General features: G+C 35.3%; 2 protein-coding genes across 7 annotated transcripts in view; one reads left to right on the forward strand and one right to left on the reverse strand.

Moving 5' to 3' along the window:
• RIOK1 (RIO kinase 1) overlaps positions 1 to 2,805 on the reverse strand; it is a 36,139-nt gene extending 33,334 nt beyond the window's left edge. The window contains exons 1-2 of the mRNA XM_031946888.1: positions 2,735 to 2,805; positions 58 to 256 (exon numbers count right to left, since the gene is read on the reverse strand). Of these exons, the coding sequence (XP_031802748.1) occupies positions 58 to 256; positions 2,735 to 2,805 (270 nt within the window). The remainder of the gene's footprint in view (positions 1 to 57; positions 257 to 2,734) is intronic.
• CAGE1 (cancer antigen 1) overlaps positions 2,799 to 27,391 on the forward strand; it is a 98,426-nt gene continuing 73,833 nt past the window's right edge. For 4 of the 6 annotated variants that reach the window (XM_031946882.1, XM_031946885.1, XM_031946883.1 and 1 more), the window contains exon 1: positions 2,799 to 3,533. In XM_031946882.1, coding sequence (XP_031802742.1) covers positions 3,359 to 3,533 — 175 coding nt within the window. In that variant the 5' untranslated portion in view covers positions 2,799 to 3,358. Of the gene's footprint in view, positions 3,748 to 27,391 lie in introns of all 6 variants that reach the window. The other 2 variants (XM_031946884.1, XM_031946887.1) reach the window with 2 other exon arrangements.

Raw genomic sequence — 27,391 nt, forward strand, 5'->3', positions numbered from 1 at the left:
TTGTCTTAAGAAATAGGCACACACTTGAAAGGTGTCAAAAACTTATTTATAAAATACCTGTGCGTTACTCCCTCCAGTTGAAGAGCCCTTAGTAATTTTCCCAATGTCATCATCCCAGTCCCAATCATCATCATCATCTTCATAATCTTCATAATCCTCTTCTTGAATTTCATCATCAACCTCATTCAAAATCTGGTGAGAACTTTTAGATGCATCTTCTTCCTCTCTGCTTGTTTCCATGCTGGTCATACTTCCACTAAAAACAGTAATTTTTCAAGTAGTGTTACATACAATCTAAAGAAATATGACACAAATGCCACAGGTATGTGAATCTCAAATCATTAGGAAATTTAAGGCATTTGTGATTCCATTGAATTGGAGAGACTCATTCAAAGAAATAAAAACTAAACCAAAGTTATTTTTTCAGATAACAACTAAACATTAAACTTAAAAATATAAGTAACTCCTGGGGCAGATTGACACATATTCTTTGGGCATGGCTAAAGAAGGAATTTTTGTTTGTGTTTCACTATGCATATTAATCTCAAGGGTTCTGGTTTGTTATTTTTTCCTCAGCGCATGGGGAAGGGGGCAATAGAGATAGGTGAAAGGAAAAAAAATTGTTAATTTAAAATCTTAAAAATAAACGTTGCCAGAAAAGGGCACAATAGACTATATTTTGAGACACTGGAATAAAGTACACACTTCTGTGCTAATGACAACATTGTAATCCCCATATACCAATCCCAAAATACCAATTTGGCCTTCAAAAACACCAGGCCTAAAACAAATTTTGAAACAATGTTAAGGAGCTCCTGGTGAAATAGGCTACCTACCTCCTAATAAAGAGAGGATGGACTAGGTGTGCAAAACGAGTGAAAACACAAGACATCTTAAAGTCTTCCTGTTGATTTAAAATTACACCAAGAATTTTGGAACAATGCATTTTTGGAGCACATCTAATGCAGGAAGCTGTTTTATTCTGACTATATATATATATATATTTTTTTTTTAATATAAAAAAATATATAAGTATATATATATTTATATAAAAGATATATAAGTGTATATATAAGTATATAAATATTTATATAAAAGATATATAAGTGTATATATATATTTTTATATAAACATATATATAAGTATATATAAATATTTTAATATAAAAATATATAAGTATATATACAAATATTTTATATAAAATATATATTTTTTATATAAAATATTTGTATATATACTTATATATAAGTATATATATATAAATATTTTATATAAAATATATATATAAGTATAAGTATATATATAAATATTTTATATAAAAAATATATAAGTATAAGTATATATATATTTTTATATAAAAATATATATAAGTGTAAGTATATATAAAAATATTTTAATATAAATATATATAAGTATATATATATAAATATTTTATATAAAAAATATATATAAGTATAAATATATATATAAATATTTTATATAAAAAATATATAAGTATAAGTATATATATATTTTTATATAAAAATATATATAAGTGTAAGTATATATAAAAATATTTTAATATAAATATATATAAGTATATATATTTTTATATAAAAAATATATAAGTATATAAATATATAAGTATAAAGTATATATATATATATATATAAGTATATATAAATATTTTTATATAAAATATATATAAGTATATATAAATATTTTTATATAAAATATATATAAGTATATCTAAATATTTTTATATAAAATATATATAAGTATATATAAATATTTTATATAAAATAATATATATATAAATATATATATAGTATATAAATATTTTTATATAAATATATATATATATAAGTATATAAAATATTTTATATAAAATATATATAATATATATATATTTATATAAAAATATATATAATATATATATAAATATTTTTATATAAAAAAATATATAAGTATATATAAATATTTTTATATAAAATATATATAAGTATATATATATAAATATTTTATATAAAAATATATAAGTATATATAAATATTTTTATATAAAATATATATAAGTATATATAAATATTTTTATATAAAATATATAAGTATATATGAATATTTTATATAAATATATATAAGTATAATATATATTTTTATATAAAAATATATATAAGTACATATAAGTCTTTTTATATAAAAATATATAAGTATAAGTATATATATATAAATCTTTTTATATGAAAATATATATAAGAATAAGTAAATATAAATATATAAAAATATTTATGTAAAAAATATACTTTTTCTTTGCTGAGGCAGTTGGGGCTAAGTGACTTGCCCAGGGCCACACAGCTGGGCCGTATTAAGTGTCCTAATAAATTTGAACTCAGGTCCCCCTGACTTCAGGGCTGGTACTCTACCCAAAGCGCTACCTAGCGGCTCCTGCATTTTTCTTTGCTGGGGGGGCGGGGAGGATGAATGATGGGAGGAAGAGAAAAACCGATTGTTGCTCATTGAAGAAATGTAAATGTAACACATTAGCTCGGTGAAACACTTGAAGCGACGTGCTTTGATTACAGAGCCACAGCCTGCTTCCGAACACTTCAGAAAGAGAACAAATGTAACAGAACGCCGGGTTCTGAAGCTCCGAGAATGACCGCGGACCGAGGCCGCACGCAGCCCACGAGCGCCGCGGAGGCGGGGGGCGCCGCGGAGGCGGGGGCCCCCCCCGCACGCCGAATGGGTCCTCTTACCTGTCAGAGGAGTCCGCATCATCGAACTGCCCCGGGACGGCCTGGCTCATGAGCTGCTCCCGATAGTTCATTGCGGAAGCGGGATGGGCGCGCTCACGGGGCCTGGATGGGGTCGGGATGGGGCTGGGGACTGAAGCTGCTCCGCGCTCCGTGGCTCTAAAGGTGTTTGCGCTGATCCTCGGGGACACCACCGTGGGCCACACACGCTCTTTCGCGTAATTGCCGGCTCACCGACTCTTCCGCCCAGGCAGTGGCTTCCCCTCGCGAAGTACGGTGAGCCGAAAGGGACAAACAATAAAGTCCCCAAACGACGCCACCGGCTGGCTAACTGCAGAGAAGATAAACGGCAGCTCCTTCAACCATCCACAATTTGGGGACAAGTGCTAACAACCGCCAGCTTAGTTATTTAGGTTACTACGGCTGAAGCAAAGGAAGTAGCACGTGGGGAATATCCCGAAATATACAAGCCCGGCCGTTTGCTCCGCCCCTTCCCGGACAGCTGCAGCCAATCCATCCGCGGGGCGGGTACCCACACCCTTGGGGAGATACTAGGAGAAAGAGGTTAGCCCGAAAGGGAGCGCGTAAGGCACGTTCTCTCCCTTAGGATTGGCTGAACGCGGGCAGATGTCACAAGAGCGGAGTCTTCGTTCTGCCCGGCTGCCAACTGTCTTCATTTTCCAAAGCCATCTGTGGGGGAAAGAGGGCCCACATCTCTCTTCCCCCACACGGGAGGCCGTGCGGGAGGAGCGAAGCACTAGACCCGGGCCGCAGACCCAGGAACGCTCAATGGAGCCCGAAAGTGAGCACTCGAGCATTTTTAAAAACTGTTGGGGGGCTTTGGTGACCAACAAAAGAGAGATGTGAAAGAGCTTTGAAAAATGAAAAGCAACACCCTTAAAGAAAGCGATGAATCTTCTAGTGTTTTCCTGTAAGTGCAGAGCCACCTCTTGAACTCTTATCTAAAAAAGCAGGAGTGTCATTTTGCCTCTCCGAAAAGGAGCGGTGTGCTACAGGTGCGACATGCGGTTCTTTACAAGTTGCCCAGTGTCGCCCATTATTCCGAGGTTTGGGGAGGTTTATTTGGTTGGGTTTTTATTAACTATATATACACATACATATATATATATATATATATTTTTTTTTTTCTTCCGGAAAGGACTAAATGGGGACTAGGAAAATTTAAGAAGGATAACACAGTTATTTTTTTAATCCCCTGAGGCAATTGGGGTTAAGTGACTTGCCCAGGGTCCCACAGCTAGGAAGTGTTAAGTGTCTGAGACCAGATTCGAACTCAGAACCTCCTGACTTCGGGGTTGGCACGCTATCCACTTCACCACCTAGCTGTCCCCACATTCATTTTTTAAAGAGCTTTAATATAACAGAATTTTTTTTTTATTTAATAGCCTTTTATTCACAGGATATATACATGGGTAACTTTACAGCACCAACAATTGCCAAACCTCTTGTATAACAGAATTTTTAAAAGAGCTTTGGAGTAAATGAATTCAGGTTTATAGCTGGTTAAAAAGGGGAAAGTTACTGTGTTGCTGAAGCTTGGAGAATAAAAAGAGGAAGCAGAAAGTGGGGAGGAGGGGGGAATTAAGCCTAACTCAGGTTTTATAGTAATTGTTGGGGAGGGGAGGGTGGTTGTGGTTTGTTTCACTATGAAGAGTGAATGAATGCTGAGTATAATTAGAAATATGAGCCCTCAAGCAAAATTGTTAGATCAGAACACTTTTTAAAAATTCAACAAACTTTGAACACCAAACTCATTTATATAGTTTTAAGGAATGCTGAGTGCTTTAAGTATATTATCTTGCATATATACACACATACATATATCTTCATATATATATATACACACATACACATATATATCTTCATATATAATATTATAGTTTTGGGACCTACCATCCAATCAAAACTGTTCTCTCCAGAGTTTCCAATGTGAATTCTTGATGCTCTCTCAGTTTTCGGTCTTGAACTAGCGGATACATTTGAGTGTGTTGACCCTCTTATGTTCCTATATATTCTTCCTTCTCTTAGTTTTCACGTTACTGCCTCCTCCTGGTCTTCCTACCTGTTACCCATCTTGCCTCTTTCCCCAATTTCCTGTTGAATTATCAACTATGTCCATATTCGAAAAAGTGGGTATATCCCCAAGTATGGTAATGGGCCTTTTCCACTTTTTTTTGTTTAGTAACATCATCAGCTTTCATGGGGCTTAATTTGGAGATCTCATCAGTTCCCATAGATTTAATTAAAATTTCTGTGCTCATTTTCCTCACATCCTGCCCAAAATTCACTGATGACCAACAATCTTGTATTTCCAACTGTCTTTCAGACATCTAAAACTGGATTCCAATAGATATTTTAAACTCAGTACATCTCAAAACAGAACTCATTTTCTTCTCTCTAAATTCTGACCTCCTCCCTAATTGTTCAGTCATGTCCAACTCTTTGTGACCCCATTTAGGGTTTTCTTGGCAAAGAAACTGGAGTGGTTGCCATTTCTTTTCCCAGTTTATTTACAAATGTGGAAACTGAGACAAACAGTTAAAAGTGACTTAACCAGACTCATATAGCTAGCCAGTGTCTTTCAGGAAGACTCATCTTGCTGACTCTAGCCTAGCACTCTATCCACTCTGCCACTTAGCTGTCCTCCCTGCTATTTTCCTTGTTTCTATGTTCTTCAGTCACAATTTCAGAAGAATTCAGTTGTAACTTATTTTATTACAAGGGAAAGCAGAAACATGAGTGTGGAATTCCTTCTTGTACAGAGTGGAAAGGAAACCAACATCAGCAAGACCTTGACTATTTAAGGGTTACAGCAGAAAGGGGAGGTCTCATGGGAGGAAAGAAAGACATTCCCCTCCCAAATATGAATAGCTTGAGAGGAAAAAGGAAGCAGTGGGAAAAAGGAAAATAAGGGAGCAAAAAGTCAGAAGTTCATCCTATCTCCACCCCCCTGAAGGTAGGATGTTCTTCTTCTGTGCAAGAGTCCTAGCTACATAAAGTTTATTAGTCTGAGTTATACTGGTGGGAGCCAAGTTTGTAGCTGACTTAGTTTCGGGAGTACATTAAGAACTTAATATAAGTTTGAATTACCAAAAAAAACAAACAAAAAAAAACCCCAAAACACATGCTTGTTAGTTCAAGGGGGCTTTATCTCTGGAAAAGAGGGCAATTCAAGAAAACAGGTTTATGGACCTCTTCATACAATCTAGAAATCATCCTGAATTCCTCTCTCTCACACCCTTCACATCCAAGTTGTTTCTATTGGAAACAAAATTCCAAGCACCAATAACAATCTCAGGATGAGTGAAGCAGTTTAAACTTAGGTTCCTGTAGGAAGTGCATGTGAACCTCAAAATGAGCACACACCACCTTGTGAAGCTGAGAAAGCCTTTTTATCCTATTCCAAATGCAGGTCCTTCCTTCCATTTCCCATTGGTTGGGTATAACGAGGTTCACATGCTTCTCCACCATCTTCAGGTTTCTCCTTGGTGTGTTTCCCCCTCTCACCACACACATTGCATGACTATTAAAATGAGCTTTAGCTCCTCCTGGGGAAGAGAAGTTAATATTTATGAAGCAATTAAGCATGGGCACTCTAGCTAAACTATGTCCTTTGTCCTACTTTCAGCTTTTTAAACTACACAACCAGTTTTACCCAGCTTTACCTGATTTTAGAAATTCCCCACTCCCCTCCTCTGGATTATTTTCAGTTTTTCTTTCTATGGAAACATAACAGGTCTGTATGGAAACAGCATTGCCAAGGCTATCAGTTTCACCTTCACAACATCGCCGCAATGTGCCCCCTTCTCTCCTATGACACTGCCACACTCTGCTGCAGGCTCTCAGCACCTCATGCCTTGATTATTGCAATGCCTGCTTCAATCTATTCTCTACTGTGGTGTACTTTTTCTTTAAAGTAATAATGGTAGTTCTCTCTGGGAGCAGGTTTCTTGGGGACGTTTTCTGGAGGCAGCCTTAGTTTCAGTTAAAAGTAATAATCACCCAAACGCAGCCAGGTGATAAAAGTTCAGATCTTTTATTGCTTCCACCAAAATAGCCTGGTTAGTTTTCTTGGTGGCCTATCTCTCTGCTAAGTTCCAAGAGCTCTTGCAGGTAGTCCTATGCCTCTGTTCCCTTCAGCCTCCAGCCAGCACAAAGATGAAATGAATCTCTCTTGCCTCCGAGAGAGGGTTTATGGGCTTCCTCCCAGAGTGCTCCTCTCCAACCCCTGGGAATGTTCCCAAGTAACTCACTTTGACTGGCTCCCTGAAGCTCTATTATGCTCTTTCTCTGAGAGTGGGATTGTGGGATATCTCCCAGCGTGCTCTCTGGCCCTAAGAGCTTCAAGGGAGGCGTGAATTCACAAAGTTACAAAGTTAAGGTGTGAACACAAGCATTGTTTCTATCAGTTGTACTTAGTACCTTATTTCAAGTTCTGGCCCATAACATCTCCTCCTAGGATCAGATCAATCATACTGAACCATGCTAAATTAGATAATTATTGTGTCTATCAACTCTAATGACTTAACACTTTGTAAAGATTCCAACACTCTACTACTAAAAGGAATTTCTTCTAGCAAAGATCTGACCATGTCATCCCACCCCAACCCCAAGTCAAATTATAGTGATTTCCTATTACTTCCAAGAGCAAATACGAAATGCTCTATTTGACATTCAAAGCCCTTCATAACCTAGTCCCCTCCTATCTTTCCAGTCTTCTTACACCTACCATGTATCCTTCCATGTACACTTTAATCCTTCCATTTTCCACTTCAGCGCCAAATCTCTCTGGCTTCCCCCAAATAGAGTTCTTTACCTGTTGGAATCGTTACAAAGTGTAAAGTCATTAGAGTTGATAGAGACAATAATTATCTAATTTAGCATGGTTCAGTATGATTGATTTGATCTTACAAGGAGATATTTTGGGCCAGAACCTGAAAGAAGGTACTAAGTACAACTGATAGAAACAATGCTTGTGTCCACACCTTTAGAGAGCTCATATAAGCAAGAAATATTTAAGTACTCATTGGTGTTCACATGGTTAGGAGATTTTCAGGGTTTAGTATGAAATATCCAAATTCACACCTCCCTTGAAGCTCACAGGGCCAGAGAGCACTCTGGGGAAAAACCCATAATCCCACTCTCTCAGAAGAGATAGTATATAAGAAACAGACAGAAGCTTTCTCAGGGAGTTCAGCTGAATTAGATTGAGAAGGGAACGTCAGTTCAGTAGAGGTGAAGAAGGATTGGAGGTAAAGGGGGTTTCACGATCACAATGTGTGCAGCTGAGTCAAGAAGCCAGCCAGACCAGAACCCAGCCAGCCTTCTCTCCCCGCCTCTCTTCCTGCCCCTCTGCCTCTACCCACCAAAATCGTCATTTCCTATAGAACATATCAGAACTTGCACAAAGAGTGGGTGGGGGCCATTCTTTTCCAAGCATATATATTAATAGAGTATGATCCAATTACTATTTAGCCTCATGTGCTTGGGACCTCAGTGCATCAACTCGAGCTTCAGCCCATTACATTTACCTTCTCTGTTCCAATTCCTGACCTCTTAGCAATAGGCTTCTTCAACTTCCCTCTGTAAATTGTTTCCTATTTATCCTGTGTCAAATGAAAGTAAATGACCAGAAAGCCATAGATGTTATGCACTATTAAGTCTAAAAATACCATAGACTTCATGGAGACTGTATAATTCCCATTGCCTCTGAAAAATAAATAAAACCCAATAGCTTATAGACATGCATGCCAGGGTCCCTTCTAAGACTTGGGAGACTCAAGAACATGAGGCTAAGCCTTGATGTATAGAGTTGTGACTAAACAAAAACCCAGGCAGTGAGGTACAACCCAAAGCTCTGATCAGTAAGGAGAGTTTGCTTAATAACAAAATTTGTATTCATAGCAGAATGTGGTTATGTAGATGCTCATCCAAAGTCAAGGACTACCTGGGGCTGGTTTGAGCTAATTTTGTGATTTAGCTGCAGCAGAATTCATCCAGAGGGTGAGCACAAGCTCAAGGCACAGATTGCTTGCAGGGCCTTAGCTCTGAAAACAAGGTATCTCCTAATAGTAAGAAAAGAGGGGACTTGACTGGGAGGTGCTGGCACCTGAATAGATCTTGCTTTGCTTATGTCATCTCTTCCATTAGATTATAAGCCTCTTGAGGGCAGAAATTGTTTTCTGCCTCTTTTTTGTATCCCTGGGGCTTAGCAGTGGCAGGCATGTAGTAGGGATTAAATAAATGTTGATTGACTCCCAGATCTTTAGATCAAGCTTCACTTTTCCTCCCAAGATTGCTTGGAATCACCAATTGCCTATTAGATATTTCCAGAGGAATGTTCTTTTAACTATCTGAATTGTTTCCAAAACAGAATTTATTATCTTTGGGGTTTTTTTCCTCTCATTTATCCACCAAATTTGTTATCATTATTGTCATTCTTCTAGTCATACAAGTGTCACTCTACTTCATCTTATATAACAGTCATTTGCCAAATCTTACAATTTCTATCTCCACAATATCTTTTGTATCCATCCCTTTCTTCCTGCTTACACAGAAAACCACCTTAATTAAGACTTTTCACCATATGCTTGAAACTCTGGAATGATGTCCTAATTGGTCTTCCTGCTTCAAGTCTCTCTCTGCCAGTTCACAACTTCCAAACTGATTTTTTTTAAGTGAACTTCTAAATATATTGCTCTTCTCCTCAAAAAAACAAAACAAAACAAAAAAACTCCCCAACTCTCTATTTGTTCCCTTTAGAATAAAATATAAAAATCTCTGGCTTTTAATATTTTTTACAACCTGTCTTCAATCTCTTATTTCGAGACTTTTTATTCCTACCCTTCCTGCTCTCTAAAGTATAGCCTTCTGTCTGTGGTTCACATATCGTCCTCTAGTTCCCATATCTGTGCATTGGTCTTCCACCTGAAAACCACTCCATCCTTATTTTTGCCTTGTAGAATCCCTCACTTCCATCAAGACAGCTCACATTCCAGATATCTTCTGCACATCTTTTCTTATTTTGATGCCCCACTAACTTCTGTAACTATTAACCCTGAATTTAACTAATTTGTGTTTATTTTTGTTTATTTTGTATATAATCAGTATATACTTATATTTGTACATATTGTCTCCCCTGAAAGAATATAAGCTCCTTGAAGAAAAAAGTTCTTTTTTCCTTCCTTCCTCCTTTTCTTTCTTCTTCTTGTTTTTTTTTTTTTGTCTTTATGTCCTCAGTGTCCAGCAGAGTTTGCCATGTTGTAGAAGTATAATAAATATTTGCTGATTGATTTTATTTGATTAGAGTATTTATGTAAGTACTCTAGAGTGAATAAAAAGATTAAATGAGACAAGCTTCTACCTCATGGAGCCCACTAACAAATAAACATCAATAAAATAAGTATATAAGATACTTAAATTTTATGCATAAATAACTAATAGGATATTATGTATGAATTAAATGTCTAAGAGAAGGGCCAAGTATTGTCCATGCATGGGAGTGAGATAGAGAGGGAGGTAGTAAGAAAGCAGAGGTAACATGTTAGGTATCATTTCTCAGAGTAGATAATAACTTCAGGAAAAGTGAGAACTATTTGGGGAGGTAGGAACAGACAGTAGTCAAGTTTGGCTTGAATACATCGCCCATAAAGTTGTGACAAGTCTAGAACTAGAAAACATTGCCAGGCTCTGGAGGATCCCACTTTTGGCCATCTGAAAAATCCCCTGCCACTCTGGCCAGTAAGGGAGAGGCAGATATAAGCCAAGATGTCATGAGAAGATAATTGGTCCAAGGCAAGAAGTTGAATTGAGGGACAACTGTAAACTTAGACTGGTGAACTTAGGGTTTAAGGTCACAAAACTAACAATTTGTTAGTCCCTCCCCTTTACAATGATGGAATGACATTTTTATCCCAAGAGTTTAGTTCCTTGAGGAGATCTGTTAGGGAAGTATACCCCAGGCAGGACACAATTTTTTTCTTGAACAATAGGTTTTATTCTAAAGATTTCTAGATAATTCTGACAATATAATTTAGTACAATCACTTAAACTTCATTCTCTAATTTTGAAACTTTAGAGAATTTCATTTTATATATCATTGGCTTTTTCTGTCTTTACCTAAATCCTGTACCTAATACAAAAATCTTTTTTAAAAAAATTTTTTAAAGGATCCAATCATAAAATGAATTCTTCTGCCTTTCTATCAGAGATATAGTTTTTAAATGGGAAAATAATTTCACTTTTTTTTTTTTACTTTCTGTATCAATTTATGTGCAAAATCTTTCATTCATTTTGAGAACTGATTGCTACAAGTATATTCAAAGCCTGAATTTCCATAATAGATAAATTTGGAAGCCAATCATATATATCTGCATATAGTTTTCAGAGAAAACAAGGTAACAGGTTACCTTCTTAAAATTTACTATCCATTCACTTAGAAAACTTTTACATTACATCTTTGTCTTGTTTTTTATCTTATCATTTTTCCTTTAAGAGGTTATCATCCCTATATTGTAATTTGACCACAAATACAGGTTAAAAATGTAAGATGTTCACACTTACTTGTATCTTACTATAACAACTCAAGAGAAGTTCCAATATCATTCTGTTATTTAATAGATTTAACATTATACTTAGAAAACTACTTGAATATATAGATTTGCTAGAAAAGGAAAAAGAGGGATATAACTATAACAATGTCATATCATAATCAATGTTTGATTCTAGGCATAAGTTATATTTGACAGCCAATCAGGAAGTATTAAAAGCAAGGTTCAGTATTAATCAGATAAGGAAATTTCCTTTTCAGAAAGGGGAAATAAAGTTAAGAGGATCCTACCTTAGGCCAGGCCAGTGTCATTCTCAAAAATTTTTCTAGGCAGAGACATCCATCTTTATCAGTTCCCAGACTGTAACACATACCATTTTCTATTATTGGTTTCATGATGGTTCAAACGACTAAGCCTGTAATGAAACTCAAAATGACAGTAAATTATAGGCCCAATAATTTTTTTCTTTTTTTTTCCCTTTTCTTATAACCTAATCTTCCTCAGAAAGCCTAAAGTGGATGTTAATCCAGTTTACTGGAATAATTACTTCAAATATGAAGGTTCATTCATTTTCCCCAGTGTTCTAAACTCTGGTTACATCCCTTAGCAGTTTTCCTGACTGACTGTATTTTAAGTCTTTCAGAATAATAGAACATACAAACAGTACAATGTGACACAGGAATTTTTCTACATTTTACAAAGAGGCACAAAATAAGATAGACTTATATACTGGATAATTCTATCTAAGTTTTTCTTAAGGGAATCTGAGTTACAAAAGGCCTCTTATTAATATAATAATATATCAAAATACAAAAGGCTTCTTACCTAGTGATTTCAAGTAACCATTTATTAAAACCCAGGAGATAATAGGTCTAACTAGGAATAAAGGCCAACAATTGAGATTTAGATTTGGGATTCACTTGTTTAAATGTGATAAAGTTATAGGAATGAATGGAATCACTAAAGGGAAGAATTTAAAGAGAAAAGAGATATCAATGACAAAACTTTTGAGAATATCCACTGTCAGGAAAGGAGACAGAGAATACACAGTTAAAGGAGGAGGAAAAACCATTTGGTATTGGCTAAGAAATAGACTAGTTGATCAGTGGAATAGGTTAGGTTCTGTGAAGACCGTGTATTTTAAAATCAGCTGGAGTCAGGAATTCAGGTTAGGGGAAAATCATCAGTCTTTATTCTCAGTGAAGAAAGATCGGAGGTGGAAGGGAATCGGCGATAGCAATGTGTGCAGCTGAGTCAAGAAGCTAGCTAGACCAGCAGCCACACGACCAGCAGCTAGGAGTACAAACCCCAGGCTCAATCTCTCCCAGCTTCTCTTCCTGTCTCTCTCTCTGCCTCCACCCACCAAAATCATCGTTTCCTATACAACACATCAGGACTTGCACAGAGAGTGGGTGGGGCCATTCTTTATCCAATCATTTATATTAATATAGTCCAATTACTATTTAGCCTCACGTACTTGGGACCTCAGTGCATCAACTCAAACCTCAGCCCATTACAAGGTTCAACCCAAAGATCCTAACTTTTGAGATAAGAATTCATTATTTGACAAAAACTGCTGGGAAAATTGGAAATTAGTATGGCAGAAACTAGGCATGGACCCACACTTAACACCTTACACCAAGATAAGATCAAAAAGGGTTCATGATTTTGGCATAAAGAACAAGATCATAAGTAAATTAGAAGAACATAGGATAGTTTACCTCTCAGACTTGTGGAGGAGGAAGGAATTTGTGACCAAAGAAGAACTAGAGATCATTATTGATCACAAAATAGATAATTTTAATTATATCAAGTTAAAAAGCCTTTGTACAAACAAAACTAATGAAAAAGTAGGAGGAGACTTCAAGAGAATATGAAGTCTGGAGAAATCAAGAGAGGAAAAAGCAGGGATGGCAACAGTATCCACTGCAGAAGGTGAAGGAAGAAGACAAAAGCTGTTTGTTTGACCTGATATTTAAAAGATCATTTGGTAAAATTTGAAAAAACAGATTTAGTAGAAGTTGAACACTGCATTTATGCAAGTCAAAGAAAAAGAATAGGGACATAGAAGTGGCAAATTGAAAAAAAACATTTGTTTTTAGGATTGGAAGCATAGTTTAGAGCAGATAAGCAGAAACTAATGCTAAGGAGGACTCTAAAGATGCAGGCAAGATCCTGATTGAGGTTGGATGGCAGCAAAAGTGCCTAGCAATAATAGATGGAAAAGCCCAGGTAAAATCAATTGACAATGCTGCTGTTTCAGGAAAGGGCTTGTCTATAGTGGTTCTATCATCGTTACTCTGATTTCTCAGACAGAAGCACCCTCCTTCACTATTACCCTTCTGTTTCAGACTATCAGCTCTCGAGGGCAGAGGATTCTGCTTTTGTGTGTGCATAGCAATTATGTGTTCCTTCATTTATCAAGTGCCAAGCAATCTGCATCATCCGCTGAGTTTTCAGGTATTTGCAGGAAAGGCTGCCTCCCAGAGAAGAGACTTGTTTGGCAGGGCCATGTGAAGGATGGGAGACAAGAAAGGCAGGGGTAGTTTAAAAAAGAACTTGAGATTCAAGGTTCCATGCCAAGATAACAGGGCCAGAAGTAGGATGGGCTCCCTTGAGATGATACTTTCCCCTTTTTTTTGTGGTCTTCAAGCAAAGATTAGATAATCATCTGTCAGAATGAGTGGGGTGTTTGTTTTTGGACTGAATGTAAAACCCAAAATATTAAGAGTTCAAATCCAGCCTCAGGCATTTCCTAGCCAGGATAAATCACTTCACTTTTATCTACCCGAGATTCTTCATGCATAAAATTAGGATGATAGGGGAAGCTAGGTGGGGCAGTGGATAGAGCACCAGGCCTGAAGTCAGGGGAACCCGAGTTCAAATTTGACCTCAGACACTTAACACTTCCTAGCTGTGTGATCCTGGGCAAATCACTTAACCCCAATTGCTTTAGCAATAAATAAATAAATTAATAAAAATAAAATAAAACAAAATTAGGATAATAATACCATATACCTGCTAGGGTTATTGTGGGAATGAAATGGGGAAAGATTTGTAAAGAGCTTTGCAAAACTTAAGAGTGCTACCTAAATGTTTTTATTTATTAAAAAGCTATTATCACTTATAGATTGAACTTGACAGCCACTGAAATACTTTCCAACTTTGACAGTGATAAGAACGGTGGAAATGGTCTCCAAAAATGGATTAGGATGGTAGGGAAACCTAAATTAAACTCTGTATCAGTAATCTGGCCATATGGTGATTAGACTCTAGATTAAAGGAATAGAAGGGAGACTGAAGAGGTACAGTTAAATAAATAAAGGAAACATTTAAAAAGAATTACTGTTTTGAAAGAATAGCAAATAGGGATTTGTGATTGAATAAATATGAGCTAGGTGGTACAGCAGATAGAGTAACAGGCCTAGAATCAGGAAGACTCATCTTTCTTAGTTCTAATGCAGCCTCAGATACTTCTTAGCTGTGTGACGCTGGGTGAGTCACTTAACCCTATTTGCCTCAATTTCCTCAACTACAAAATGAGCTGGAGAAGGAAATGGAAAATCACTGCTCTATCTTTGCCAAGAAAACCCCAAATGGGGTCACAAACCTGTTTTTTTTTGGGGGGGGGGGTTAATAATTTATTTATTTACAAAGCATATGCATGGGTAATTTTTCCAACATTCACCCTTGCAAAACCTTTTGTTCTAAATTTTCCTCATCTTTCCCCTGCCCCCTCTCCTAGCTGGCAGGTAGTCCAATACATATTACATATGTAGAAATACATGTTAAATCCAATATATTTATACATATTTATACAGTTAACTTGCTGCACAAGAAAAATCAAATCAAGAAGAAAGGAAAAGAAAAACAGAAAACAAAAAGCAAGGAAATAACAACATGGAGTGAGGATGCTATGTTGTGTTCCACATTCTGTTCCCACAGTTCTCTCTCTGGATGTAGATGACTCTTCATCACTGAACAATTGGAACTGGTTTGAATCATCTCATTGTTGAAGAGTACCACGTCCATCAGAATTGATCATCATATAGTCTTGTTGCCGTGTATAATCTCCTGGTTCTGCTCATTTCACTTAGCATCAGTTCATGTCTCTCCAGGCCTCTCTGAAATCATCCTGTTGGTCATTTCTTACAGAACAATTATATTCCATAGCATTCATATACCATAATTTACTAAGCCATTCATTAATTGATAGGCATCTACTCGGTTTCCAGTTTCTTGCCACTACAAAAAGGGCTGCCACAAACATTTTTGCACTGATGGGTCCTTTTCCCTCCTTTAAGATTTCCACCAACAATGTATCAGAGTCCCAGTTTTCCCATATCCCCTCCAATATTCATCATTATTTTTCCTGTCATCTTAGCCAATCTGACAGATGTATAGTGGTATCTCAGAGTTGTATTAATTTGCATTTCTCTGATCAATAGTGATTTGGAGCATCTTTTCATGTGACTACATATAGTTTTAATTTCTTCATCTGAAAATTGTTCATGTCCTTTGACCATTTATCAATTGGAGAATGGCTTGAACTTTTATAAATTTGAGTCAATTCTCTATATATTTTAGAAATGAGGCCTTTATCAGATCCTTTGGGTATAAAAGTGTTTTCCCAGTTTATTGCTTCCCTTCTAATTTTGTCTGCATTAGTTTTGTTTGTACAAAAACTTTTTAACTTAATATAATCAAAAGAATCTATTTTGTGATCAGTAATGGTCTCTACTTCTTCTTTGGTCACAAATTCCTTCCTCCTCCACAAATCTGAGAGGTAAACTGTCCTATGTTCTTCTAATTTGTTTTTATGATATCATTCATATGTCTAGATCATGAACCCATTTTGACCTTATTTTAACCTATATGGTATTAGGTGTGGATCTATGCCTAGTTTCTACCATACTCCGTTTTCCCAGCTGTTTTTGTGAAATAGTGAATTCTTATCCCAAAAGTTGGAGCCTTTAGGTTTGTCAAATACTAGATTGCTACAGTCATTGACTATTGCGTTCTGTGAACCTAACCTGTTCAACTGATCAACTTCTCTATTTCTTAGCCAGTACCAAATGGTTTTGATGACCGCTGCTTTATAATATAGTTTTAGATCTGGTACAACTAAGCCACCTTCATTTGCTTTTCTCTTCATTAATTCCTTTGAAATTCTTGACCTTTTGTTCTTCCAGATGAATTTTGTTATTTTTTTCTAGATCAGTAAAATAGTTTCTTGGGTGTTTGATTGGAGCACCAAATAAATAGATTAGTTTAGGGAGTATTGTCATCTTTATTGTATTCGCTCGACCTAATCCAAGAGCACTTGATATTTTTCCAATTGCTTAGATCTGACTTTATTTGTGTGGAAAGTGTTTTGTAGTTTTGCTCATATAGTTCCTGACTTTCCCTTGGGAGATAGATGGATTCCCAAATATTTTACACTATCAACAGTTATTTTAAATGGAATTTCTCTTTGTATCTCTTGCTGTTGAATTTTGTTAGTGATATATAAAAATGCTGATGATTTATGTGGATTTATTTTGTATCCTACAACTTTGCTAAAGTTGTGGATTATTTCTAATAGTTTTTTTTAGTTGATTCTCTAGGATTCTCTATGTATACCATCATATCATCTGCAAAGAGTGATAATTTGGTTTCCTTATTACCTACCTTTAATTTCTTTTTCTTTTCTTATTGCCAAAGCTAGCATTTCTAATACAATATTGAATAGTAATGGTAATAGTGGGCAACCTTGTTTCACCTCTGATCTTATTAGGAATGGTTCCAGTTTATCCCCATTACATATGATGCTTGCTGATGGTTTTAAATAGATGTTACCGACTGTTTTAAGGAAAAGTCCATTTATTCCTATACTCTCTAATTTTTTTTTAATAGGAATGGGTGTTGGATTTTATCAAATGCTTTTTCTGCATCTATTGAGATGATAATGTTTTTTGTTAATTTGATTATTGATATAGTCAATTATGCTCATAGTTTTCCTAATATTGAACCAGCCCTGCATTCCTGGTATAAATCCAACTTGGTCAGGGTGTATTATCTTGGGGATGATTATCTGTAATCTCTTTGCTAATATTTTGTTTAAGATTTTTGCATCAATATTCATTAAGGAGATTGGTCTCTAATTTTCTTTCTCTGTTTTCATCCTAATTGGTTTAGGTATCAGTACCATGTCTATGTCATAAAAGAAATTTGGTCCTTCATTCCCTATTTTTTCAAATAGTTTATATAGTATTGGAGTTAATGGCTCTTTAAATTTTTGGTAGAATTCACATGTAAATCCATCTGGTCCTGAGGATTTTTTTCAGGGAGTTGATTAATAACTTATTCTATTTCTTTTTCTAAAATGGGACTATTTAAATAATTTATTTCCTCTTCTGTTAATCTGGGTAATCTATATGTTTGTAGGTATTCCTCCATTTCACTTAGGTTGTCAAATTTATTGGCATAAAGTTGGGCAAAGTAACTCCTAATCATTCCTCTAATTTCCTCTTCATTGGTGGATAGTTCTCCCTTTTCATTTTTGAGTCTTAACAATCTGATTTTCCTCTTTCCTTTTTCTAATCAAATTAACTAAAGGTTTATCTATTTTGTTGGTTTTTCAATAAAACCAATTCTTAGTTTTATTTATTAATTCAATACTTTTTTTAGTTTCAATTTTATTGATTTCGCCTTTTATTTTTAGAATTTCAAGTTTGGTATTTGATCAAAGCCCCATTTTGTAGTAGAAAAAAGGAATGAGTGAACACTCAAGTTTTCAAGCCCAGGTAACTGGAAATATGGTATTGCCACTGACAAAAACAGGAAAGTTTGGAGGGATAAGTGCCATTTTTGGGGTAGAAATGGCAAATTAGTTTTAGAGCCTTAGATGTCTCCAATAAGATTCTGTAAATATCCTTTGTTAAAGTGGCAGAACAAATAAAGACTTATACTATGTGTCATCTGAGCTGGTCTTTTTGGATTGCCTTTCGCTTCCATGGCCCCTAAGCCTTCTAGGAGCTACTTGACTAATTGCTTTGCCATTATCCTTGTTTATAGAAGATTGTATCCAAACAAATTTTACCACCATATATGATTACACTATGTACACACACACACACACACACACACATACATCTACATGTATATATAGAGAAATGTGTATATATATATATATATATATATATATATATAGAAAGAGAGAAACTTAACTCTTTTAAAAATATCATTTAGTTTTGTCCACTACCTTTTCTAAATGACATACCAAAAAATGCCATTTGTTGTTTTCTTAATGTGTAGGAAAGATAGGAAGATTAGCTTCTTTCTACTATATTTAGAATATGCTAGTTGGCATCAAAATGTTAATTTAGGGGCCTTAATTTAACACCTATAAACAATAACAATCAAAAATATTTTGAAGAGGATATTCCTAATGAACAGCTAGAAATCTCATAAGAAGAAGATGCCACTAACATCAGCACTTTTTCTGAAGACTTAACCCAATCAGATTTTCATTTGGTTTTGGACAGCATTTCTGTAACTTCGAAATTAACTCAGGTGTGCATTAGTCATGAATTCTGGTGGGTGCAAATTCACACTATACTTAAAGCAGTTTTCAATATGAAATGTCCTTAAAGAAATAATAGACGAAAACAAAGGGAGTTCAGGGATAAGTCTTTCTAATTATATTGGTTATTCATGTTCACAGAACTTCTGAGTAGAGGGAACCTTTGAGATCATTCCACTTTTGTAGTTAAAGAAACAGTATAAGATTAAATGATTTGTCCATGTTCTCACAGCTAGTTAGTGGCAAGAGGAGGATACCAGCTGACATCAGTGTAGAACTTTAAGGCTTAAACATCATTCCACAAATATTATCTCCTCACTTATTCCTCACAATAATCCTGTGAAATAGGTACCACAGATAATATTGTCTGCATTTTATGTCTGAGGAAACTTAGACTCGGTGATCACAAAACTTTCTGAGTGTTGGGAGTCAACATTCTCACCCACTTGTATCCTGACTCAGCATTATATTTCACTGCAGTATCATCATCACTGTGTGCATTAATGAGTTCACCATTTATTTAGAGTATAGCATTTTAAGAATTGGAAGAGACAAAAGCTAAATAAATTTACACATTATCCAGTCTAAATCAAAATTATAAATTTTCCCATTCTGATACATAGTATCTGAATTCTAAGCATAAATAATTCCATTTTTTATCCTTCAGGAAATTTCTAGTTTCTAGTTTGATTTTTTTCCCCGCAATAAAACTGATTTTAATGTCAAAAGAACTTCATTAATTAATTCAGAAAATTTGGTTGTTAAGTAGAAGAACAAGTTAAAAAGCCCAGTGTGCTAGACGAATTTATAGGGAATCCTTCCAGTCTAGAAAAGTCTCCTGAACTTCAGAGTCACTTTACATTTATGAGGAACTCATGCCCTGCTAGCTAAGCCTTGAAATTCCAGTCACCTCATCTCATGTCCTCTCTAGTATCTTATCCTAGCATGGAGATGACTGAGCTATTGAAGAAAGACTATTAATAACAGCTGACATTTATATACTATATTAAGATTGTAAAGCATATTGTGTACATTAGCTCATTTGAGCTCTGCCAGCAGAATGGAAGATCTGACAGACCCTACTTAGTTAGAAAGGCTTCTAGGTCCATTAATGGTTTTTATATGTACCCTGTTGCCTGAAGACCAGCCTAGCTAATATTGAAGACACCCATCACAAGGTTGATTGGGAAGTGATCAATGCCTGTCCATAGTAATTTTCAAATGGTGGATAAAGTTGTGGAAATATTGTTGTCTGCCTCAATAGAGGGACACCAACACCAACAAAATCAAGAATCTTTGAAGTATTTAAGTATGCTGAAATAAGTGACCAAAAGAATAAAAATACTTATTTTAATAAAAAAGAAGAAAATTTTGAGGATTGGATTTTCAAACAATTTGTGTACAAGCCAGTGTTTGACTGTCTATCATGCTTGCTATCTTTTGCAAAATAAGATGTGAACATATTACTGATTTGGTCTTGAACATACATTTCTAAATTAGCATAAGGCCTAAATTGTAGATCCTAAAAAATAAAATGTGGGTTCATAACATTAAATAACTGCAGCTAACTAGAACTAGACTAAGACAATTGCTGTTGTGCAAGATGGGTAGGTAGTACAGTGGATTAAGGAAAACTCATCTTCCTGAGTTCAATTCTGGCCTCAGATACTGATTAGCTGTGTGACTCTGAGCAAGTCATTTAACTCTGTGTGTCCTGATCTTCTCATTTGCAAAATGAGCTAAAGAAGGAAGGAAATGGCAAAGCACTTGAGTATCTCTGCCAAGAAAACCTTTTGAGGAATCATGAGGTTTTGGACATGACTGAAAACTGACTGAACAATGACAGCAGTTAACTAAATTAGACAAAGACTGTTACCTAATTATAGGCCCTAAGTAGACTACTTTAATGAAGTTCTGATATATAACCAGCATAGCAATTTTAATAAATTAATTGTTGTTTTAAAAATATATTAGGGTATCCCAAAACAGTTTTTTCTCTTAATACTTTACACATTTCTTCTTTAGTCTTACATATACTATTAACTTGCTTTCTACATAGAGAGTTTAAAAAAAAAAGTCCAGTACTTGCATTAATTATCACAAATTTTAATGCAGTAGAATCAGGTTTTATTTTAGAAGAGTTTTTCTCTTTCATTTATGTAGAAGTTTCTAGTTTTAATAGCATTTTGCTAATAGCAATTTGTGAAAGTATTACAGTTGTTATTCTCATTGATACACCTTAGAAGAGAAAACTGGGTAAGTGTCTTGCCCAGCCACATGCCTAATAAGTGGCAGAGGTGGAATATGAATTCAGGTTCTCCATCTCTGAGTTCAGTGGAGTTTTTTTCCCTTGGCATTATAGAGCCTCTCAACTATTAAATTGCTGACATTGGAGAAAAAGGATGACCATATATACCATAGTGTATAAATATAAAGGCATCCTTGTCATTCATTGTGCATTACTATATCTCTGTATTCATGGACACGTGGTTTGACCTGTAGGACTAAATTTAATAGTATATCAAGATCATTGGCATTGGATTTTCCTGTTTAATGTCACAACTTGCATAGAAATGGCTTTATTAAAGGGGAGATAAAATATGTCATTTTATGGCTCTAAACTAGGTAACTCATTCTTCTGTAAAGATAACACACTCTAATCTCTTACAGACTGAAAATGGAAAAACTGTAGGAGTTTTCATGGGGTGATGGTGATGAGAGTAGCTTTTTTTGGGGGGGAGGAATATATTAGTTCCTTTTTTGTGTACTTATAGGACAAAATAAGCAAGGTACACAGGAAAAAAGAGCCCACATACACAGTTAACAAAGATGATTATGTCACACTAGACAACTTAAAACATGGTAGATATATCTTCAGTAGTGATATGAAAAGCAGAAAAACTCTGACATCTCTTGCCCTGAGACAGCTCACAAATATGGTATTTTAAGTGTTTTAAAAGACATTGATTTAGTAAAACAATCCTTTAACTTTTTTATGTGAACAAGTGAAATTATTCAATTTTTATTGTTGTTCATCATTTTATCTATTAACACTATTCAAGTATTAGTCATGTGCATTGGCCACAGTAATGATAATTCTTTATATAGGGCTTTTTGGATTACGTAGTGTTTTCATGTGGTCTCATCCACAAATTTTCATTTCTTATGGCACTTGTCAGTGTTGGGATATAATCAAGGTGTTGTCTTGAAAGTCAAGACTTATATCTACCCTAGCCCTCATATGAATAGAAATTCCTCTATACCATTTTCTCAAGTTATTACCAAATCTTTGCTAGAAGAACTCTTAATGAAAGGGAACCTACTACTTTTCTATGGCAATCTGTTATAATGTAAATAGCTGTAATTTGGGCAGCTTTTTTTTTTCCCATGTGGTCACTTGTTAAATACTTGAAGGACACTATTCTGTGTACCTTGAATCTTCCTTCTCAATTTCCAATTCCTTCAAAAATGGTAATACTAATCCTGTTGATCAATCAGTAAACATTTACTATGTTCCAGGTACTTGTGCTGAGCACTGGGGCTACAAAGAAAGGCAAATGATAGCCCATGTTCTAAAGATGGAAGACAACATACAAAAAGGATAAAAATGAAGGACAGAACAAGGTCCAGAGGAATGGGAAAGATAAGATGGTTACCCTCCTTAAATGGAGGATCTGGGAGGTGGCAGAGAAGGCATGAGTGTCAAAGATGATGTTATTTTGCAGGATGATAAGATTCTAGAGGTCAGGACAAGTCAAGAAGTGCAACTGCATGGGAAATGATGACATACTCTAGAGCACAAGTGTCAAATACAGGGAACTATGTGGTAGCCTGCAACACTCCATGTGCTGCCTGAGTCAGGTTAAAAAAGAATTTGAAAATATATAGTAAAATAAATAAAATGTAGATAATGTCACTATGCACCTATAGCGATCCTTACATGTGGTTTAGTGGCCCCTGTTTCTGATTTTGATACCACTAGTCTACAGACCTCTCCTCATCTTGTTCACTTTTCTCTGGATGTGTCACCAAATGTGGCAATCATAATTTAAGACAGTGGTTCACATAGGATCTGACCAATAAAGAGGACACTGAAACCCTCACCTCCTTTAGTTATGAATGCTGTGCATCTTAATGGAGATTATGTCCATATTAGTTTTTTTGGCCAGGAAGATATTAGTCAACAAATATTTATTAAGCATATATGCCAGTCACTAGTGACTCTTCTTAAGTTTGCACTTCCCTTAAAAATCCCAGGTCTTTTTCAGATAGCTTATTGTCGAGCTATTCCTTTCCCACTTGTACTTTGGATCCAAGTATAGAGCTTTTCTCTATTAAAATGTTATTGCAACGAATGTTTGTGGCAGCCCTTTTTGTAGTGGCTAAAAATTGGAAACTGAATGGATGTCCATCAGTTGGAGAATGGCTGAATAAATTGTGGTATATGAATATTATGGAATATTACTGTTCTGTAAGAAATGACCAACAGGATAATTTCAGAAAGGCCTGGAGAGACTTACATGAACTGATGCTGAGTGAAATGAGCAGGACCAGGAAATCATTATATACTTCAACAACAATACTATATGATGACCAGTTCTGATGGACCTGGCCATCCTCAGCAACGAGATCAACCAAATCATTTCTAATGGAGCAGTAATGAACTGAACTAGCTATGCCCAGAGAAAGAACTCTGGGAGATGACTAAAAACCATTACATTGAATTCCCAATCCCTATATTTATGCACACCTGCATCTTTGATTTCCTTCACAGGCTAATTGTACAATATTTCAGAGTCTGATTCTTTTTGTACAGCAAAATAGCGTTTTGGTCATGTATACTTATTGTGTATCTAATTTATATTTTAATATATTTAACATCTACTGGTCATCCTGCCATCTAGGGGAGGGGGTGGGGGGGTAAGAGGTGAAAAATTGGAACAAGAGGTTTGGCAATTGTTAATGCTGTAAAGTTACTCATGTATATATCCTGTAAATAAAAGGCTATTAAATTAAAAAAAAAATGTTATTGCAAGGTCAAGAATTTCAAGGGAATTAATGAAAAAAAAAATCAAATGAAGGTGGCCTAGCTGTACCAGATCTAAAATTATATTATAAAGCAACAGTTACTAAAACCATCTGGTATTGGCTAAGAAATAGACTAGTTGATCAATGGAATAGGTTAGGTTCAAAGGATAAAACAGCCCAATAACTTTAATTATTTAATGTTTGACAAACCCAAAGACCCCAGTTTTTGGGATAAGAATGCATTATTTGACAAAAATTGCTGGGAAAATTGGAATTTAGTATGGCAGAAACTAGGCATTGACCCACACTTAACACCATACACCAAGATAAGGTCAAAATAGATTCATGACCTAGGCATAAAGAATGAGATTATAAATAAATCGGAAGAGCATAGAATAGTTTACCTCTCAGACCTGTGGGAGAGGAAGGAATTTATGACCAAAGAAGAATTAGAGATCATTATTGATCACAAAATAGAAAATTTTGATTATATCAAATAGAAAAGTTTTTGTACAAACAAAACTAATACAGACAAGATTAGAAGGGAAACAATAAACTGGGAAAACATTTTTACAGTCAAAGTTTCTGATAAAAGCCTCATTTCAAAAATATATAGAAAATTGACTCTAATTTATAAGAAATCAAGCCATTCTCCAATTGATAAATAGTCAAAGGATATGAACAGACAATTTTCAGATGATGAAATTGAAACTATTACCACTCATGTGAAAAAGTGTTCCAAATCACTATTGATCAGAGAAATGCAAATTAAGACAACTCTGAGATACCACTACACACCTGTCAGATTGGCTAGAATGACAGGGAAAGATAACACGGAATGTTGGAGGGGATGTGGGAAAACAGGGACATTGATACATTGTTGGTGGAATTGTGAACACATCCAGGCATTCTGGAGAGCAATTTGGAATTATGCCCAAAAAGTTATCAAACTGTGCATACCCTTTGATCCAGCAGTGTTTCTACTGGGCTTATACCCCAAAGAGATACTATAGAAGGGAAAGGAACCTGTACGTGCCACAATGTTTGTGGCAGCCCTGTTTGTAGTGGCTAGAAGCTGGAAAATGAATGGATGCCCATCAATTGGAGAATGGTTGAGTAAATTGTGGTATATGAATGTTATGAAATATTATTGTTCTGTAAGAAAGGACCAACAGGATGAATACAGAGAGGATTGGCGAGACTTACATACTGATGCTGAGTGAAGTGAGCAGAACCAGGAGATCATTATATACCTCAACAACGATACTGTATGAGGATGTATTCTGATGGAAGTGGATTTCTTTGACAAAGAGACCTAACTCAGTTTCAATTGATCAATGATGGACAGAAGCAGCTATACCCAAAGAAAGAACACTGGGAAATGAATGTAAACTGCTTGTATTTTTGTTTTTCTTCCCGGGTTATTTATACCTTCTAAATCCAATTCTCCCTGAGCAACAATACAACTGTTCCGTTCTACACACATATATTGTATCTAAGATCTACTGAAATCTATTTAACATGTATAGGACTGCTTGCCATCTGGGGAGGGGGTGGAGAGAGGGAGGGGAAAAATTGGAACAGAAGTGAGTGCAAGGGATAATGTAAAAAATTACCCTGGCATGGGTTCTGTCAATAAAAAATTATTTTTAAAAAAATGTTATTGCATTTAAACCACTATTCTTTCCTGTCCTGATCCTTTAGGATTATGATCCTAAAGAATAATATGCAAACAAGTTGCTTCAAATTTGCTAACTATTTATAGTTTAAATTTCAAATACAGGCCATCTGTTCATTGAAAGTCTTTTGGTTATTGATAAAAAATGTTAAATAGTATCAGGCCAAAAACAGACTTTAGGTGGTCACTTCATTAGAGACCTTTTTCTAAATTGACTTTTGGTTTTAATCACTCAAGAATTTAATAATTAAACCTTACTATAGTTCTATTGTGATTACTTCATTTCTTTTTACTCATCTAACAACTCTATCACTAAATGGTAATGTAGTTAAATCTAGTATCACCTTTTTGCTTGTTAAGCTATACCAGCTTTTTTATTGATTAGTGTTTTCTTTTTAAAACCATCTTGTTAATAATATTCCATAATAATCCCAGAAATTGAGATAAAGCTCAGAGTCTGTAGTTTGAAGATTTTAATTTTTTCCCTTTTGGAAGCCAGAATATTTGCCCTTTTTAAGTCATGCCCTCTCTTTCATTCTTCATGATCTTTTAAAGATTACTAACAGTCTCAGCAGTCTTATGTATCAGTTCTTTTAAGTAACTTCCCACTTCCTCTTGAAATGACTTGTGATATAGAATTTAGGACCATTAAATCCTACCTATCCTTTCTCTTAATCCTTTGAAATGTTTTTCCCGAGCCTGGGAAGCATGTCAAAACTATGTCCAGCTTCAGCTCCCCTTTATCACAAATCCTAGAATGGAGTGATCACTTTCTTCCATTCCCCCATCACCCTGCCCAAGATTTCCATCTCTTCTGCTGAAACAGACCTTCTTGGTCATAATCAAATCTAAATTGTTAGTTCTTGTCTCTAATCTTACTTTTTGGAAAAAGAAATTATTAAGGGGATTTTAGAATTATATAAAGTGAGTTAAATTGTACTGTGTTAAATTGTATAAATTGAATTTTAAAAATTAAAAAACGCATCAGCTGCTCTGCCATTGACAACTCCAAAAGATGAGTGTGTGATTGAAGTATTTTATTATTATCATATTAGATCTCAGTGCCAGTTTTATGATCTGTTTCAAAACTCCCCACCTGTTTTCTTTTTCTTTGTGTGTGGCCTATAATAGAATCCTATAATATTTCTTCAATATCTATTTCCATTGATCTTTCCTAAGTATTAATGTTTTCATTTCTCTGAGTCCTGGATTTCCTCAAATGAGTGTATATCTTCATAATTTTCCATTTTTGTTCTTTTCCTACTTTAACTGTTTTAACATTGCATGTTCTAACGCAGTAGTAGGCAGTAGATAGATTGCCAGACCTGGAGTCAGGAAGACTCACCTTTCTGAGTCCAAATCTTGACCTTAGACGCTTAATAACTATGTAACTCTGGCCAAATCACTTGATCCTGTTTGCCTCAGTTTCCTCCTCCGTAAAATGAGTTGGTGAAGGAAATGGCAAACTACTCCAGCATCTTTGCCAAGAAAAGCCCACGATGGGTGATGAACAGTCTAAGACTACTGAGCAATTACACAACAAATTCCTGAGTAATCATTTTCCCTTTGTGTCCAGTCAGTTGCCAAGCTTTGCTGACTCTACCCTTGAATCCGTCCCTTTCTCTTCATTAACATCAAATCTAAAGAAGTAGCATGTTGTGGGAGAGCCATTCAAAATGTGAAGAATTCACTCAGGTGTTTTTATAGTCATAGCTCTTGAATGATGTGAAAAGGCTCATGGACAAAATCAAAAATAGGTTGGCAACACGCTGTGAGTGAAGAGAGCTTTTTAAATTAGGTCCAAGGGAAGATGGTGAGAG

This window comes from Sarcophilus harrisii, chromosome 1 (genome assembly GCF_902635505.1).
Source record: "Sarcophilus harrisii chromosome 1, mSarHar1.11, whole genome shotgun sequence".
Classification (NCBI taxonomy): domain Eukaryota; kingdom Metazoa; phylum Chordata; class Mammalia; order Dasyuromorphia; family Dasyuridae; genus Sarcophilus; species Sarcophilus harrisii.